Consider the following 19529-nt stretch of genomic DNA (forward strand, 5'->3'; position numbering starts at 1 on the left):
TTATTGCCTGTTTTTTTTTTTCATTGACGGAACTCGAATTGCTTCATTTGTACATTTGAACAACTCAAATACTAATAATACAAGATTCTACGGTCAGGCAGGCTGGTATATAGAACCATGTTGTGACGGACTCGAAATAAGGCATAACCCTGAGAGGATAAAGATGAGTCTCTTGGTACACAAGTCGGATAAATTCTCGATTGCTGCACGTGACGGAAATAATATCAGTAATGATGCATTTTCAGCGTATTTTCTGAGTTGTGGAAAAAGGCGCTATTGTGCTCGTTACGTCCGTCTGGCCGTCCGTGACTTCACGTTTTCGTCGACGAGAAAATGCGTTCTCTGTCACTCACTGCAGTGAGTAGGTACTGAGTTATATATTTTTTATTACTTATGCATTTAAGATTACAAGAAAATTATTGTTCATAAAACTCCGTGTGCCAGTGACATTGCAAGTGACCGACAGAACATTGTTTTCTTCGTACTTGAAACTTCTCTCGACTTATTTGTTACTCGTCATAAGAATTTTTGTGCAGCACCTTACCACGATGTTCATAAAATAATTAGTTCTTATATTTCACGTTTACTTGATCGATATGTACTTTTTCCATGAAATGAGTAGGCATATGAAGTCCAATTTACTGGTGCTTTTCCTAATTTCTGGTAACGTTTTGCTCCCCCATTTTCGTAAGGAGCAACATTGTATGAAAATTTTCCTTTTAATTTCGTTCTCTTGACTTGCATGGAGTTGAGTCCAGAATTTGAAAACATTATATCAGAACTTTATTTATTCTCTGGTCAAGCGTCAACTTAAGAACTTATTTTGTATTAGGGCGCTATTAAAAGAAATCTCCATGTCCATGGACTGACACGAAGCAGGTTGAGAAATATAGAGCTAGACCAATGGTGGCGCTGTTATAAGGTCATTGGAAATTATTCTGGGGTATCACCGAAATAATTGGTAAATAAAAAAACATTGAAATATGTATATCAAATAACATAAATAAGATGAATACGATTTACATTCTATTAGCTATGTCTGAGTTCTGTGAATACCTACAAAACAATATTACCGCACACAAGTTCCACCATCGAAAAGAACATCTGAACACGCGAAAAATCGAAGGTCATGAATTTCCGACCAAAAATCCCCTATAGTGATAATGCGAATCATTCATTATAGGTTCATCATAACCAGTAAAACCGTTATATAATGTTTTTATTAGTTTTAAATTCAATAATAATAATGGTTTTTCATGGTTTTAAAATCAGTAAAACCGCTATATAATGTTTTTTATTGATTTTAAAACCATCATAGTCTCGTGGCAGGCTCCTTGGTAGTCTTGGGACAGGTTTCTGACTGTATCGTTGGTCAATGAAGGGCAGTTGTCGGCGACCAGTACGTGTAAAGGGTCGTGAGGAGGGTTGAGGAGACCATTGAAGCGGCAATTTAGACCTGGAATCTATTATCATGACGTTTGTGATAGTATTGTTACCATTGAATAGGTCAAACCTGGCCAGTCATTGATTCTAGATCTCACACAAAATCTGAACAGCTTGCCGGTTTATCGATTCCCTTGCTTACTTCACCAATCATGCTGTTGTCAACCACCAGGCCACTATGTAGATTTTAACTAGATCTGTCACAGGAAGCTGGGATCGAACCTGCTACTCGCGGCTCCAACTTTAGCATTCGTAACTGTAACTACTGAGTCACCACGCATGGTGGCGAGGTTTAATTGCTGTTCGAACCTTTACTCTTTGTTCGATTGTTGATTCCGGCGATGTTGATATTGTGGTCCTGTGATGTTTATTGGGGGCTATTGGATGTCCCAGTGGTTACAGTTCAGAGTACCAGGATTGGAGCAGAGAGGCACGGGTTCGATTCCAGCTCTGTGTGCTAGTTTCTGGTCAGAATTGGCAAGGAAGCCGGGCGGTTAAGCACAGCAGAATTGTAGCAGTGAGTTGCGAGTTCGAGACTGCAAAATGCTGTAAATGTTCTGCGATGTTGAGAATCGGCAACAGGCCTACGTCCTACTAAACTCTGAAACCGCTATTATTTAATATTATTATTATTATTATAAATATTCAAATTTATGAAGGCTTCATAATCCCTGATCAACGAGTTTACTCAACTGTTCGTTATTTTTTTAAGTAAAGCGAAATAAAAACATTGCAAAAGCGTTGAATCCCACAATCAGCTATCCAGAAGCTTTATATGTACCTCAGCTGGGTAATAAAAATTATTTGTAGCAGGAAACATTTATTTCTATTGCTAAATAATGTCATCGCAAACCTAAGCTCAAAATTTGTTAACGAATTTCTTACATTTCGTTACTGAGAGCAACACAAAAGCAAGAAGCACAACGATACATAGCGGGACTCAGGGACAAAGCTTTGCTACTAATCCGGTCCAAGGTCTCTGAATATTTTACTACGCTACTATTAAAGTGTTTCTTTCGTTCTCTCCTTGTTAAATTTAATAAGTTAATATTAACGTGTTTCTTGGTTACAGTAATTCTTAAACCAGATACCTTACCACTAATGTGTTTCTCGGTTACAATTATTCTTCCGCTAAATACATAACAATCGAGTTTCTTGATTACAATGAGAAATGAGATAGGCTTTGTCCAAAACACGATGCATCTATTGAGCTTCTGTGAGTCATCCTGACTCAGTTCGGCCCGACAAAGAACGTACCAGTGGCGTTTCAGTTGGAAAGTTTAACCCATTCATTCTTAAAAGTGTAAAATTATTCCGAAATCAGAAAAGGTACAATGGTTACCGTTTTAGCGAGGGTATACATGCATCTAACGTTATCGATAAAAGGTTCATTGGAGGTTCACACAGAATATATTAACTTCGAAAGCACTTGATCGTCCTACCCCAGCAGCGACGGCATTCACGTGGGTTTAGATGATTCGGAGCTCAGGACGCGCCACCTCGCATGATTCATCAACACTCGTCATGAAGCATTAACAATCATCAACACTCGTAATGTATAAATCACGATAAGATATTATCGACACTCTGTATATTATCTGCCTTGATGTTGTTGCTAAACATCGGTTCGCCCAATGACTTCCGGAACGATCGTATCATCTATGAGCGGAAAATTAAACAGGGTAATGTAACTCGTACAGCTGGTACGGTAGTCAGTTAGCGTAAAGGTAACACTTAGTTAGTTTGTTTTGTTTCGGAAGTTTTAGTTTTCCGGTCAGTTTGGTTGACGGCCCTCCGTGGTTATTATTTGTGATTGTGTTCTGTGCTCTCTAAGCCTTGGTTCAGCAGCCTCGTATATGTACCCTCTTGGATCAGCAGCCTTCTAGCCGTGAGAGTGTGTCACTGGGAACTAGTGATTCTACATTTATGCATCTGTTTCTACCATTAAATTGTACATACGACTACAACCTCATCATCGTATACTTGTGTTTCCGTTACCTGCTCTGCCTCCATCCCCAAGTTTCCTTCGCGCCCGAACACGACTTGCTTGTCCCAGGGGGCTAAGAGCCTATGAACGACTTAGCAACCGCCACGAACTCGACTACCATCTTTATCGTCACGTCACCTTCCCTCATCGAAGGAGGGTGAAACAGCAAACTCACGTCCCTCAACACTGATACTGACAGACAGCAGACAAAAAACTAACGTCCCCCAACACTGATACTGAAAGACATGACTCAACCAAAATTGACTGCCATAATATTGGAGCTCATATCGCCATCTTCATCTGCCATGACGGGTTTGGCACCACACTCTACAAATCTCTAGAAGCCAACTACGACATTAAAGCAACGTTCCCTCAATAGAGACTCGGCAAAAAATGTCAAGTTTTTTTATAATCAATCAGAGACCCAGGCCCTTGACACTGACTTCATGCCAGGAACCAAATTCATCGACGATGACGACCTCAGACGTTCACCACTCTACCTTTCTTAATAACCAATAGACGACAACCTTAAAACAACCCTCCACCTCCGATGGCCCGATAAAAATGACCCTCCACCTGCGATAGCCCGATAAAAATGACCCTCCATCTCTGATAGCCCGATAAAAAGGACCCTCCACCTTCGATAGCCCGATAAAAATGACCCTCCACCTGTGATTGCCCGATAAAAAATGACCCTCCACCTCCGATAAGGCCCTCCCTCCTCTGTTTAAGTATGACACTGTGAAAAGGATGAATATTTACGAACAGTACAAAGAAAGAGTCAATCATCTCTGGATCTGGTCCAAAGAACCGAAACTCTTCCGATACCCATACCACCAACCACACAACCCACACCATCATCCAATATAATCATCAACCCACACCATCATCCAATACAATATGAATGGCTCGCTTCGCGTCGGCAGGTGTCAGCTATCTGGACCAGGCGTATGGGTCCAACTCCGCTGACGGCCTGACACGACTCACTAGAGTGGCACGCAGTAAAGATGACACCGAAGACCTACCGACAACCCAACAATACTCAACAAACCTCACTATCTGAGTCTCGAGCAACTCATCACCCTCAACATCATCATCACCAGCATCACTCTCATCGTCATCATATCTTTTAAAAAATAGAAATAATAATGAAACACAAAAAGGAAAAAAAGAAACGCATGGAAATAGAGAGTACGTATCATTATTTAATCTTAGTAGTACTCAAAGTTGGATATACTGTATATAAAAAACTACCACCCCCGACATGTAATTAATCATTGCCCTGACGGGTTCCACCCCCCCCCCCTCCCAACCCCAATTAGACCCCCACACCCACTACCAACCCAATTATGTTCTATTTGCCTTGTTCATCTCCAAATACTCTTCCCATTTCTATTTTCTCTTGCTGGCTACTCTGTGTCCTGTTTTGTTCTCTTCGACTCTTTTTCTGCTGGTGCCGCACCATTTTGTTGAGGGACTGTGTTGGGGACTGTGTTGAGGAAGTGCGTTGAGGGACTGTGTTGACGGACTGTGTTGAGGGACTGTGTTGAGGAAGTGTGTTGAGGGACTGTGTTGAGGAAGTGTGTTGAGGGACTGTGTTGAGGAACTGTGTTGAGGAACTGTGTTGAGGGACTGTGTTTAGGGACTGTTGAGGGACTGCGTTGTCAGAGACTTGTACTCGATGACCTCTTCTTACTCGGAACGCTGTTCCTCTGCTAGCATCACAGAGGTGATGCGCTCGATAGTTCGCCAGGCAAACTCCATGTCTTCAGACTCCGTGAAGCGGGAGCAAACCGCCACCCTGGACAACAAAGGAAAATATAACTCAGTATTAGCTGCAGTGAGTGACAGAGAGCGCATTTTCTCAATATCGACGAAAACGTGAAGTCACAGACAGACAGACAGACGGACGGATAGACGGACATGACGAGCACAATATAGCGCCTTTTTTTCCATAAATTAGAAAATGCGCTAAGACTAAGTAGTAATTTTCTCGTTCGTTGGAAACTTGTGTGACGAAAACAGTTCTGGTCGCTATAAAGCTACGAGAAATTTCGTTAGGTATAAAATATAAATATTTAAATGTAATTTTAATTAAAATAAACAATATTTGAAGAAGTATTTGAAATAATGAAGTAATTCAGTACTGGATAATGCCTGACCTGAGAAAATATACGCCTCGTGCCTCTGAAGCGACCAGATGGATGTCGCCGTCTTTGTTAAGGCGCTGCAGCAGACGCTTGTTGAACGCGTTTTCGTCACGCACCACCTTGGGGGAAATGACTTTATGAACACTTATGTGCCGCAAATTTTAACAGCCTTGAATTTTAGTTGCGTTATGTGATTTCTGAAGGTGTAACCGACGTTAAATCATGATAGGTGCAAAAAAATCGAGTAAATTAGGCAAGAGAAATATTGTACGCCCATGCAAAATTCGTTTCTCGTTCTCATTAGAAATGATGTAGACAGGCTGTATTAAGCGGTGCCACTGTAACTGTACACCAAGAATATTGGTAAAATCGACATGTGACGACCCAGTACACAAAATTCAGCAGTTATTTGGCTATTGCTTCGTTGAGGTCAGAATCCTATTTTTTGAGGAAAAACTTCATAAAAACGGGATCACTCAAGATTCTTACTGCTGAAAAGTATAAAATATATTTATTCCATTTCGGTATTAGTCTTGGTGTTGAAATTTCTAACACTTCATTAATTTCATACAACATCAACAATAGTTCACACAATTGCTCACCTCTATTTTCGATAAGGTACTCGGTCAAACCCAAGTAACTAATAAGTTAGTTAAACATTAGTGAGTAATACCAGATTTCCGTTATAATTTTGTAAAATGTTTACAATCTTAATGAGCGAGATGAAGTAGGTGTACATCTGACCTTAACCCTGAAGCAGACGAGCCCTAGCACCGTGGTCTGACCTTAACCCTGAAGCAGACGGGCCCCAGCACCGTGGTCTGAACTTAACCCTGAAGCAGACGAGCCCTAGCACCGTGGTCTGACCTTAACCCTAAAGCAGACGAGCCCTAGCACCGTGGTCTGACCTTAACCCTGAAGCAGACGAGCCCCAGCACCGTGGTCTGACCTTAACCCTGAAGCAGACGAGCCCTAGCACCGNGTGGGAAATTTTTCCCACCATTAATAATTTTTGTATCATTTGTAAATTTGTTGTCTATATGTCGTTTTCTGTTCATGTTGCGTTCGCAGTTTTGTTGTATTCAGTTTAGTTACGTAGTTTAAGTAGGTAGCAGTATCCGCTAGGTTAGGGACTCCTTCATAAGCATTCATACCATTCAGACGTTCAATCTGGCTACGTGCCTTAACTCCAACTCAGCTAATTCTCAGTTATTCATTTCTGCACCTACCATCACTTCAGCCAGCACAGCAACAGGACCTTCAGATTCTAATTATCTTCCTGATTACTGTTTCACTATCATTTTGTTGGTGTGAATGTTGCTTTTTTTCATATTAATTATTTACGCTCTATGTACAATTTTTTTCTATGGTACTCTGGACAAATCAATATTCAATTCAATCCTTAATACCTCAAATTTCAAATTAGCTACGTGGTTTCTGATATTGGTAGAGGGACTAGTTTCCTTTGCTGTGACCCACGATTTAATAACTTTATCTTCAATTTTCCAAAGTCAAAATCTCAAACTGTCCTTTTCTATTTTTCCGTCTGGAGTACCTTCCTTTAACTGATTTCATCTATATTTCTGATTTGCATCTTACTAAACGCATTAAGCACTGAGATGCACCAAAATCTTAGGTTGGTCAATTTAGTTATTTGATGATTATTGATTCATAATTTGGAATAATTTGCTGCATAACTAGTTTGTGATAAATTAATTGTTTAGTTAGTAGTTAAATTTTCATTTCAGTATCTGGGACTCGTCGGGGCAACACCTTTGGGGAACTTGAGATTCTACATTCAATATACCTTCAATGAACCGCCCGTTCTTCAAAGATTTCTATACAACAGCATATGAATTATTGAATTCGGCTTCCTCATTCAACTGGCCCGATCAACGCCAGTTGCACGTTATATCAATCTGAATAAATATCAGCTGACTTTATTCTCTTTATTTTGTCCGATTGTGTGAGGCAATCTTTATTACTCACAAACTCTCATGATGTTGGAACAGATCACTTGTTAATGATGTTAATCACAGATCTCTTGATTGCGGCATTGATTGTTATATTAGGACTCTTTGCCTCTGCGATTTAAGCACGACCATTGCAGTATGGTCCAGCATGGTCATTACATTACATTACATTACATTAATCTGTGTACTCATCTTAAGCTGGCCTTTGCTCACCCTGTAGTCAGGTGCTTCTGGATTAGCTTGATGCTGGCGGCGCAGGTAAATCGGGTCCACGCGAAATGCATCAACGACCTCTTCTGATTTACGGATCCTAGTATAAAAAATTAATGAAAAATTATTGAATAAATTCAACATGTATAATGAGTACGTCGTGGGGGTCTACAGGTACTGAGACATGATTCAATTCATTGTTTCGAGAGCAACCATTCCACTGTTATATTCATGTCCAAAATTAATTTCTAATATTCAAGTTGAAGAAATACTGCAAATTTTAATATTAGAGTTTTAATATCTATTTACTCAGGCAAACAGTGAAATTTTTTATGCATTGGTTCATTAACAACGTTGGAACAATAATGTAATTGAAAGAATAAAGAATGAAATTGCTCATAAAAATAGTGTATGATGTACAGACATTCTAGCACAACTCAGCGCACCACATGGTCGAGCAATCGAAGTTGACGAGCAGCCACTTGTGGGGGTTGAAGTTGAACGAGTCCACCATGTGGACGCCCTTCATGGGGCCGCGGAATTCTTCGCACACGAAAGCGGCACCTAACGAACACGAATTTTCGAAGAAAACGTGGCAATGGAATTGAATACAAATGTTAACTTTTGTATATATTCTATTATGACCGAATTTAGGCAAAATAATGCTAAAAACATGAATAAAATTTGCCTCTTTATTCAAGTTCTATTCCTAGACATTCAATGTCTTTCAATTAACTTTGAAGTACGTATAAACTTTTCTGATGAGTATATTCATTAGGAAATAATTGCTTCTTAGTTCTTTCTACGTTATATTGGCACTTGGATGTACCAGACGATAAAAAAGACCTGCGTAAGCAGCGTCGACATGGATCCAGACGTCAGAGTAACCGCGGCACACTTCGCCGATCTCCTGCAGGTTGTCGAAGGCGCATGAGGCGGTGGTTCCCAGCGTCACGATCACCTGAGGATAAGTATTTGTTTATTGCAAGTTAGTGAAGGATAGTGAGTTTGGAAGAGCGTAAGATTATTGTGATATAACGTATATAGTGATATAATCACTGATATAATGATATAATCACTGATATAATGATATAATCACTGATATAATGATATAATCACGGCGGCATATAGCGAGTCGGTGCCAGTCTATAGGCCATTTCTTCAGCAGCAGTTGTTAAACGTCTCTTTGGAGGATTTGGAGGAGTTTCAATATTGGGTGCTTATGGTTATTTTCAAAGACTTGGTTTCGCAGTGCAGTTCTGGTCCTGGTGCAATTTTAGTCTGAGTTTAATACACTGATAGAAAAATTACCGTTAACGGTATTACCGAAGTTTCAGTGGCCGGTCGGCACGTGAAAAGAAACACCGTATCGGCTTTATTTATTCAAATTTAACACTAGAAATCCGTAAAACATCTGATAAAAACGGCGAAATCGTTTATTTTCACGAGGCAAGCGGCCACTAGAACGCCAGTGGACCCGTTTTTTCACCGTTTTTCTAACAGTGTAATTAGGTTCTAAACGTTTGAACGTCAACTGACGCAGAATGGGATGAGGCCGCGCTCGGCGTCGTGCTTCATGGCGCTGGCGAGGGCGGCCCCTCGGAGAGCGAAGGTGTCATCGGTGGGCAGCAGCCGCAGCTGCACGCTGGACAGTAGTAGACCTGCTCTCTCCACGCTCGAGTGCGACATTTCTGGTCATTCAAAAAACATATTTATCTATAAAGACAAATAGTATTTTTCTACTAGAAAAATACTCACCGAGTAAGGTAACTTACTACGTCCCAGAAAATAGTTATTTGTATCATCTAGGTCCTCAAGTGCATAAAACGTATTAACCAACTCAAACAGCTTAAAGTAGCTTATATTTGTCAAACTATCCGTAAATTTAAGTAATAAGTTACAGATACAACATTGTGAATTTAATGCAGTGACCATATTCACGGGAGTCTGAAGAGATTTATTTGATATAAGATGCTGATTTAGCAACGTCATGAGAGCGAGTTTCCAGCTCATCCTGGGTAGAATATTTAAAGCTGCATCAGTTAAGACCTTAGAAGGAAGAGTCTGTTGAGCTAAGAGCGTTATCAGACATTCTATAAACCGTATCTCGTTTTAATTCAAGTTTAAATTGCCTCCCGAAAACTAACCTCATACAGTCTTCACCTTTGATATTATAAATGCAGTTCTCAATTTAGTTATCACCCTAGTCGACAGTGGATTCTAATTCATCTGATTGACCAATGCAATAAGTTGACAGTTTTTCTATTTTGGTATTAAAGAAGAAAATGACACCAAAACAAGATTTGTACGACATCTTCGGTCACATCAATGACGTCGGTACATACATACACTTTTTCTTGTGTTTTCCTACTAAATGCCTAAGACCCGTGATGACAAATGTACTGGTCGTATTTTACCGAAAATAAATATTAGCTTGGCTAATCTTTAACTCGTATGTGAATGCTCGTCTAATTTTTTTCAATAAAATATTTTTGGAGTTGGTTTTTCAAACACACTCGCATTATGTCAGACTAAAGTATCTTAGTGAATTAGAGCGAAATGTTCCACGTTTCGAAATAAATAATGTTAGTTTGTGTACTCCGAAGTGTTAATGTTTGTTTCACGTTTTCTTGAAGAGTGATTCATACAATAATGCAGTTGAAGGCTAACGTTTTACCAGCTTTATATAGAGATATTCTTCTTGCAGCGTTGCATTGAAGTTGAAGGTTTTCTCCTTGAATTGTTTAGCAAGATATTCTTTGCGCTGCTTCGTCTTGTAGTTGAAGGTTTTCTCCTTGAATTGTATATAGCAAGATATTATTTGCGTTTACTGTTTTCACTGTATCGTGAGATATTCTTCTCAGGGTTTTACTCATACCGTGTGTGTTTATAGGGCTGCGAAAATCTAAGCAGTATTGAATTGCGCAGATGGTAAGTATAGTGCACTGTCTAAATTTGATTGTTGCATAAGTAAATTATTTAGTTTGTTATGTCGATATGTTGTTTATATTTTATAAAGGTTCGTTTCTATTAGCATTGCTTGCCATTAAATGGTATTTCATTAGCCATATATGTCGCAGGTTAAAGATGAGTAGGTCGTTTTCGTATTGATTCACCCAAATCCTAGCTACGTATATGGCTCCACGAACTGTGTTTATAACGTTTGAACAATATGAATTGTTGACTTCATGGATTATAATTTTGTTTTGCTTAGAATCTACTTTGGCCGTTTCAAGTCGGCTATAATGCGACAAGAAGGCTGCCACATCATGACTGTCACTATCAAAGCCTCCTTCCCTCGCCACCGGCGTTAGGGCAGTGCATGAGATCGCGGGTGTCGCTGGGAGCTGAGAGGTCCTATGCCTTCATCGGGACAAGCTAGAGTGTTTGCTACTACTGACTGAATGCAATAAATTTGTACATCATGAGGATTTTCACTGAATAAACGAAGAAGACTGGCATGTTCTGCTTCAGAGTCATGTAAAAATGAGCAGGTAATTTTTTTAAAATAAGAAAATTTAATTAGCGACCAGTTTGACAATTTTTTACCACGTTTTTCTTAGCTCGCTTTCGTGTCTGTGATGATCAAATCTTGCAATCGATATTTCACCAACTTTTACATTAGCTAGCGCTCTGAAACTTTTAGGGAAGCTCAGCTCCCGATAACAATACAATAATCAATAATTTGTTGCACGAATTCATCATATCAAGTAATCACCAAACAATTAAATACATATGCGCCCCACGTTTTTCGTTTTAGATGTTGTAAAATATTTTAACTGAAATACAGAAGACCAAGAGAATGAAAGCAAACAGAGATCAGTAGCTGCCGAAAAATTATTTTCTACTTTTGAGTCCACATGAAAAACGTGGTCTTTAAAAATTTTTTTTATACATTTTATTAATAATTGATTTCTATTGAAGAACATTAGTATCATATGCGTGTTTTTTAGGTGTGTCCATGCAATATTTTAGTACTTACTTTACGGTATCTACTAATAGGATATTAGTTTATTATAAATCATTTGCATTTTTAAAATAATTGATTTACCTGATGCGTAAGCCACCAGCAGAGGAGCTTTCTCGGCTTTTTCCTGATGTCCGACGCAGTCTTTGAGAGCTCGCTGCTTGGCGGCAAGCATGGCTATCAGCGTCGCTTCGCTGGCCGTGCTCTGAAAAATTTTAGTTCTTTTTACCCACTTCCACGTGAATACTGCAATGCTTAACATTTGTTTAGATAATTTTGCCCTGCCAAACAGTCATATCACACTGGCCCCACGTGACTACTATTGAGCGGTTCTGGTGTACTGTCCTCTGTACTCTCTCAGACACAGCCACGTCACACTGGCCCTATGTGGCTACTATTGTGTGGTTCTGGTGTACTGTCCTCTGTACTCTCACCAAACCTTCCGCATTTCTTTTGCAGTCCCTCTGAAGTAAGTATGTGTCACTAGGTTTTGTAACTTATTTTTGTGTGCCTTTGCTTTTACCATTCTATTTTATATGTAGCTGCACCACTAATACTTACCTGCATTGCGCCTCCTCCCACCCAGCTCCTTCCAATGCCTCCTCTCCCACTTCGACTCCACCGGGAATGTCCAGCGGGTTTTGGGCAGAATTTTTTTACCAGCCATAATCCTCATCATCTCAACTTCATCCATCATCAGCCTTCAAGCCGCCTCAATAACTAACTCAACCTTTTTGTTGGAATTTCAGATTTCAGAATAAAGCTCAAAAAAATCGACCCAGACTCCCTATTTACAGATCCGCAATATTTCAAATGACCTCACATGAACTCAACTCATTACTTATCAGACTCACCAGCTCTGAAACCATTTATTATACAGTAATGGACGATGCATCAGCTATCGACAAACTGACATACAAAAAAAAACGAACAAACATTTCAGAAAAATCAACCTACATTCCCACACCCCATCTTCTAGACAGAGACATTGACTTCAACAGAAATTAAGCACGACATTACGAGACGGCACAACTGGATGCACATTCAAGATAACAGCAAAATCAAATACTAAACCCAAGATTTTAAAATAATCATTACTGACACAACCATGGCACAACTCATTCTGAACGACGGCTATGCCATGTAACAAAATTACTCCCTCACAGTAGGAACAAGAGCAATTTACTACAAGTGTTCGAAGACCTCCTTACATACTTTGTACCGCTACTACACAATCCTGCTCTGAGTGTCCATCTCACGACCACACCTGCACACATTGCACGAAAACATTTTAAAATGTCTCAATTGCCAACAAGAACACATAACCCTCGCCGTCAACTGCCCATACAGAAAACAAGCTATCACAAAGAAACATTAAGCAACAGTAAACCAAGAACCGCAGAATACCCAACTCACATGCGCCGAAATAGCCAAACACGCAATATAGGGTGGCCCAGTCGCTACAGTTCAAAGTATCAGGATTGGAGAAGTGAGTTGTGCGTTCGAGATAGCAACGAGATGTGTTTGTTCTGTGATGTTAAGAATCAGCGACATGTCAACGTTGAAATCGTGATTTATTATATTATTATAACAAACCAATATTGCTCAATACATCCTCACTCTCACCAACACTGCATATATCAAACTGACAGCAATAATTCCTGAAGCGCAGCCAACTTCGCCAGACGAGGGCGCATTGCTTTCATACTCTCGAAATAACTCAATGCAAACAACGGCATCGAAGCTGCTTCACTTACCGTCACTTAGCTTAGATATTTAAATATTTCCATATGGACGATGAGAGCAAATCAGATCCAGACATCTCTAATCAAATAACCGAATTTATAGACGACTACATGAGACGGTCCTCGCTAAACTCAACAGGACCATAGACCTATTGCCGAACCCACAAGAACGACCCCCTTACTCACAACCAAACCCATTACGAAGACCGCGATCCAAGAAAACTAAAAATAAGTGACCAGCATTATGAGGAATCGCCTCACGCAATGCCATGACTCGAAGAACCAATATTCGTTGGAATTTAGGAGTGACAAAGACGCAAACTTAATCCCTGCACCGCTGGCATCATCTGTTACTTTGACGAGCTGATGTAAAATAAATATGAAGTTTGTCTAAAAAGCAAGTGGGAATATTTTTCACGGTGTTTATGGAATGTGAGGGAAGTGTGCTGCCAGACGTAAGATGGCCAACTAAGACTGAAGCAATAATTCGAGCAAGAAATTCACCGCATGCTGCCGCTCCTGCTTAATGCTGAGTTCCAAGACCGCTACACAGGATTCATGACAAGCCCGTTGGGTGGGGGTCTCTTATAAAGGTGAGACCGGTGAACCACAACAACAACAACCCGTTGGGGCGAGAGGAGGGGGCAGGAGGATGGAGAAAGGGAAGGGAACAAAAGCACAAGAATAAGGAGGAAGTGCAGTCGTATTTACATTATAATGGTATAGTCCGTATAGACAGAAGGTACAAGGAACTTTTCGAATGAACTTCACGTGGGCCAGTAGTTCCGCTCAAAATTCACTGCCTGTCTGTCTATCTGTCTTTATTTACCATGTTTGCAAATTTAATTGCTGGTTCAGGCATTATTTAATGAGAGTTGCCTTGCTAAAACGGTGGTTTATTCTCAGTAAACATTCAAGATTGAATATTTAACAAACATTCAAGAATAAACATGTAACAAACGTTCAAACATTCAAGATTAAACCAATATTCATTTGTAAAAGTTTCAGAAGAAATAAAGTTCTGACCAGAATGACGCCTCCCCCAGACCCGGGGGAAGCGGCGAGGAAGTGATCAGGCAGACCAATGAGCTGCGCCAGCCAATCCAGCATGATCACCTCCAGCTCCGTGCACGCCGGAGACGCTTCCTGCAATGGCAGGATTTGTGCAGTGAATAGAATAGAATATAATAGAATGGAATCTAATATAATATAATCTAATCTAATATAATATAATATAATATAATATAATATAATATAATATAATATAATATAATATAATATAATATAATATAATATAATATAATATAATATAATATNCTATGTTCATAAACTAACAGCACCACATCCACTTCCATCTACCATCAACATAACATCCTTGTTCATCCATTCATTGCAGTGGCCTCATGTTCGTGCAATGACTGCACTGCATCTATATGTTCATAAACTAACAGCACCACATTAATGCCACTCCTTCACTCCACTCACCCACGTGAAGCCGACGCATGTGAGAGCTCCACACAACATGTCCCCCAGGAGGGACGGGAAGCTGTTGCCCGAGGGGAAATACGCATGGAAGTGAGGACTCATCCATTGCGTCATCTTGGGACCAAAAAAAATATAACGTCAGTACTCAGTGCAGCGAGTGACAGAGAGCGCATTTTCTCGTCGACGAAGACGTGAAGTCACGGACGGACAGAAAGACGGACGGACGGACATGACGAGCACAATAGCGTCTTTTTCCATAAATGAGAAAATGCGCTAAAAATCGTGAATTATCATGCACTAATGATCGTCTCCTTCGACATCAGCAGAATCAAAGTGGAGAACGATTTACACATTATAACGTTTGTTTGTGCTCGATACCGGTTCTATTTGAACAATGTCTGTCAAAACACTACAGAAAATTGGTGATAGAAATGCATGTTTTACTAGGGTTTAGCAAGTCCTTTCGATATTTTTTACAGACGATAAAGTTTTTCTCAGCTTACATATATAACAAATTTTTCAGAAGATGAATTCACTAATGATAATTGGTTGTAGTTTATTTATTTTTACTCTATCTTCCTGCTCTTACCCCCGGCTGGATGATGCGTTCGACGTCATTCATGATGTCAGAGAAGGACTCCGGCGCCGTGGGGGCGGACGAAGGCATCAGCGGGCGCAGGTATCCTGGCTCCACAGCGGCCAGAGGACGCCTTCGTGTGTTGGGACATAGAAGAAGTTTTAGGTTAATGTCTTTCTAGGTTTTATGACTTTGATAAATTGGTAAGAAAATTGAAAAAATGATTTTATTTTATTAGCAATTGAATTGATATGTGTCATTTTAAACAAGCCTCGCAGTTACTATTGAAGATGTGGGTGCATATGTTTTCATCGTGGATAATATTCTGTGCGATTATTCTTATTGGTGGAGGATTTTGCTAATAGTGTTGGTGTCATATTCGTGCTATGTTTGTGAGGACATGAGGAAATGTCATGTCATGATCTGACAAAGGTTATGCGTAAAAGTGTTTTATGTATTGTCGGAGAGGGTAAACCCGGTGCATTTTATTTAGATTTGTAGGGGCTATTGCTGTTAAGGTTGCTATTTAGAATATGAAATACCCCCGGTATTTCATATACTAAATAGCTTTGATGTAGTTTCTCACATAAAAAATCACTGTTCGTCACAGTTTGAATCTTGAAACTGTTTTTGTTCTTTTGTCTCTAAATTACTGGTGGAATCATGGTTGAACTAGTATAAGATTGACCCATGAGAAGCTCATTTTGCGGATGTAGTTTGTTGTTCGTCTGTGACGTCACTGATCTCAGTGAAGTCACAGGCAGTAACCAATCACAGAAATACGATCAAACCAGTCAACTAATCCGTCATGGGAATGACGGGTTTGTTTGCGTTTCTCGATCTTAGTGACGTAACAAGAAAGCTGAACTGAAAGCCGGAAATCCTCGTGGGTCAACCTTATATAGTTCAACCATTGGTGGAATGTTGCCACTGAATTTGCCTGCTATATGTTTTCCGCCTTCTTATGGGGATGATTATTATCTTAGTGGTGTTGTTACTGAAAGTACGAGGGGCATCCGGAAAGTAGTACCCGTTTGGGAATTGAACAAAAGGAAGTAAATATTAACTAATGTAAACATGTTTATTGAAAAGAACATGTATTGCAATACTTCTCTACATAATCTCCGGACAAATTTAAGCATTTGTCGTATTGTGTCACGAGTTTTTGTTTACCAGTGTCATATTCCTCCGCCGCCATGGCAGTGATTCTGGGATCGGCAAGGTGTACTGCTCATCGATTTCATGACTCGTGGAGACACAATCAATGTCAATGCATACAGTGAAACATTAAAAAAATTATGGCGGGCAATTCAAAATCGACAGCAAGGTTTGTTGTCTACTGGCGTCATTCTCCTGCACGATAATGTCAGGCCGCATACTGGTAGGATAACACAACAACTTCTCCAAAAATTCAAGTGGGAAATTTTCGACCATCCACCCTACAGTCTGGACTTGGCTCCTTCAGATTTTCATCTGTTTACGAAACTCAAGGACTTCGTGGCAGGGCCAAAGTTTCAAAATGACGAAGAGCTGAAAGAACACGTTGTTGAGGTCTCTCGATAGCAAATCGGTTCGACCCTTAATGTTCAATGCAAGGTGATATGGTTCTCGTCACGTTCAGTTGGATTTGTATAACGTTGCAATATAGTACCACGACCTCGAATTTTCTACGTCTCAAAGCAACCTAGTTTTTCCGATGATTCGGTAAGATCCTTGTTTGAATAGAGTCTATTTTGTTCCAATGTCAATTTTAACCGATCTTTACTTGTTTACTAGGTAATTGAAACCGCAGTTGATACATATACTAGTTATTATATTGTATATATATATATGTGGATTATTTTTGAGATTGGTAGATTAAAATAGACATCCATGTAGGGAAGGTGAAACATAAAAATAACTGTGTAAAAATTACGGTAAGCAAACTGAAACATGAAAAAATACCTGCAAGTGGTAACTGGTAACAGCTTAACAAGTAACAACTAACATGTTGACACTAAAAGTTTTATTCTGTAATTTATATTATGTATGTATCATGCTGGTTTTTAAATAATATTTAATACTATTAAGTAAAATCTAAAGGCTTTATATATAAATGTAGCGGTAGCGCTGTAGCGGCAAAACCTCGTATAGCTACTTAAATATGTAGCGGACGCTACCGCTACCGATACATTGCCTTAAATGTAGCGCCGCTTCCGAAAAGCGGCTTCCGGCCGCTACATGTAGCGCGCTACTGCCCACCTCTGATTATATCACGATTGAAGTTAATGTCTTGTTATATTTCCACTTGTTACAGAAACCACATCTGAACCAATAAAGTTCCTGTGTCGAATCATCTTTCACTCTCGTCTAAGGAAGCACGTAATTTCCTTAATACACGTGACTGCGTATCTCAATACACTGGCGGCGGAGGCATATGACACTGTTATACAAAAACTCGTGACACGATACGACAAATAACATAACATAACATAGTGATGTCGGCGCTGAAGTGTAGGCCTGATGTGGCCTGTCGCCGATTCTTTTCCTTTTCGTGTCTTGTTCACAGAAGATCTAAAATCGTGTCATTTGACCAGATATTTTCAAGACTGACGATAGTTTGAAGTAGCTACTACACTTCCACCGGGTTCGATATGGTGCAATGCATTTCAAATCTGAACATATATTTCTCCATAGCTTTATCTAGTCTGTTCTTGAACGCGTTCATACTTGGATCGCCAACTATATCGTCGGGGAGGCTATCCCACATGTCGGTGATTCGAAATGCTTAAATTTATACGGAGATTATGTAGAGAAGTAGTGCAATACACGTTCTTTTCAATAAACATGTTTACATTAGTTAATATTTACTTCATTTTGTTCAATTCCCAAACGGGTACTACTTTCAGGATGCCCCTCGTATATCTTCGAATATGTTTAACTGTTGGAAGACGTGTTTCATCCATGCATAGTTGTGAGAGTACCGCCTGGTTATTATTTGCGTAATGTCGGCTGCAAATGCCATGCAGTCTGCTTTGGGTGGTGGAGATGGCATGTCGTTCGTGAAAATTTATGGAAAAATTGAAATTTCTCCATAAAATTTATGGAGATTACGAAATTTCTATACTGAGTTATAAAGCTTTAAAGAGTGGGAAGAGCTATACATAGCAATTTGAAGATATGGAGAGTGGGTAAGAGCTATAGACTCTCTATAGTTATAAAATTATTGAGAGGCTACCTGAGAACCACAGTCAAAGTTTGCAAAGGGTATGTATGAGATCGTCTGTCTTGATGGATGCTTTTCTGTTTGTGCTGTAGTCACACAGACGAGAACAGTTAAAATTTATAACTACAGTATTTCTCAAACAGCATCAATAACCATCAAATGAGGCATATATAACCATCAAATAAGGCAAGAATTTCTCGTCTTCGTACGTGAGACAAAAATATATTATAAGGCCAAAATGTCCAGTATTACAGGTGCAGGCAGGTCACGTAGTAACAGGCACATGTCACGTATCATGTCATAGTACTGCTCACCTGTCACGTATCGTGTCATAGTACTGCTCACCTGTCACGTATCGTGTCATAGTACTGCTCACCTGTCACGTATCGTGTCATAGTACTGGACGATGTAGTCAATCATCTCATGAGCAGCACTGCGGAACTCCTTGGTGTCAATTTTTTACTTCTGCTGGCTTTAGTTTGATTAAAAATTCAGTCAATATAGGAATTTTCCTGTACAATCTGCGCAGGGAAATAACATGAATTAAATTGCTATAGATTGCAGTCTCTTTCCATTACTTTTGAGCAAAGTGATGTAATTGTAATTAATTCAGCAATGGAGAACAGGTGACCATCTAGCATAATGAACGGCTTCACCGACAACTTATATGCAGTGAAGTCGTGTAGTGAATGTTTCTTTTCTTAATTTGATACAATATTTTCTCAAATCTCAGCCTACATAGTGTTCTTTTAAAATAACGAACTCGCAATCTTCAAAAGCTTCAGGT

At 39.6% G+C, this 19529-nt stretch overlaps 2 protein-coding genes across 2 annotated transcripts; both read right to left on the reverse strand.

Annotated features, from left to right (window-relative positions):
* Window positions 1-4767: 4767 nt before the first annotated feature.
* On the reverse strand, window positions 4768-6583 carry LOC108664357 (aromatic-L-amino-acid decarboxylase). The gene is made up of 4 exons (XM_047883139.1): window positions 6530-6583; window positions 6325-6360; window positions 5593-5699; window positions 4768-5231 (listed from the first exon to the last, which is right to left on the reverse strand). The coding sequence occupies exons 1-4, from the start codon at window positions 6581-6583 to the stop codon at window positions 5123-5125; spliced, it is 306 nt and encodes a 101-aa protein (XP_047739095.1). The 3' UTR covers window positions 4768-5122.
* A 1982-nt stretch (window positions 6584-8565) lies between these two features.
* LOC108664358 (aromatic-L-amino-acid decarboxylase-like) lies at window positions 8566-19246 on the reverse strand. The gene is made up of 7 exons (XM_018150933.2): window positions 19119-19246; window positions 15550-15670; window positions 14961-15074; window positions 14502-14621; window positions 11815-11935; window positions 9303-9454; window positions 8566-8724 (listed from the first exon to the last, which is right to left on the reverse strand). The coding sequence occupies exons 1-7, from the start codon at window positions 19160-19162 to the stop codon at window positions 8566-8568; spliced, it is 831 nt and encodes a 276-aa protein (XP_018006422.1). The 5' UTR covers window positions 19163-19246.
* Window positions 19247-19529: the final 283 nt, after the last annotated feature.

This window comes from Hyalella azteca, unplaced genomic scaffold (assembly GCF_000764305.2).
Source record: "Hyalella azteca isolate HAZT.00-mixed unplaced genomic scaffold, Hazt_2.0.2 contig12079, whole genome shotgun sequence".
Lineage (NCBI taxonomy): Eukaryota > Metazoa > Arthropoda > Malacostraca > Amphipoda > Hyalellidae > Hyalella > Hyalella azteca.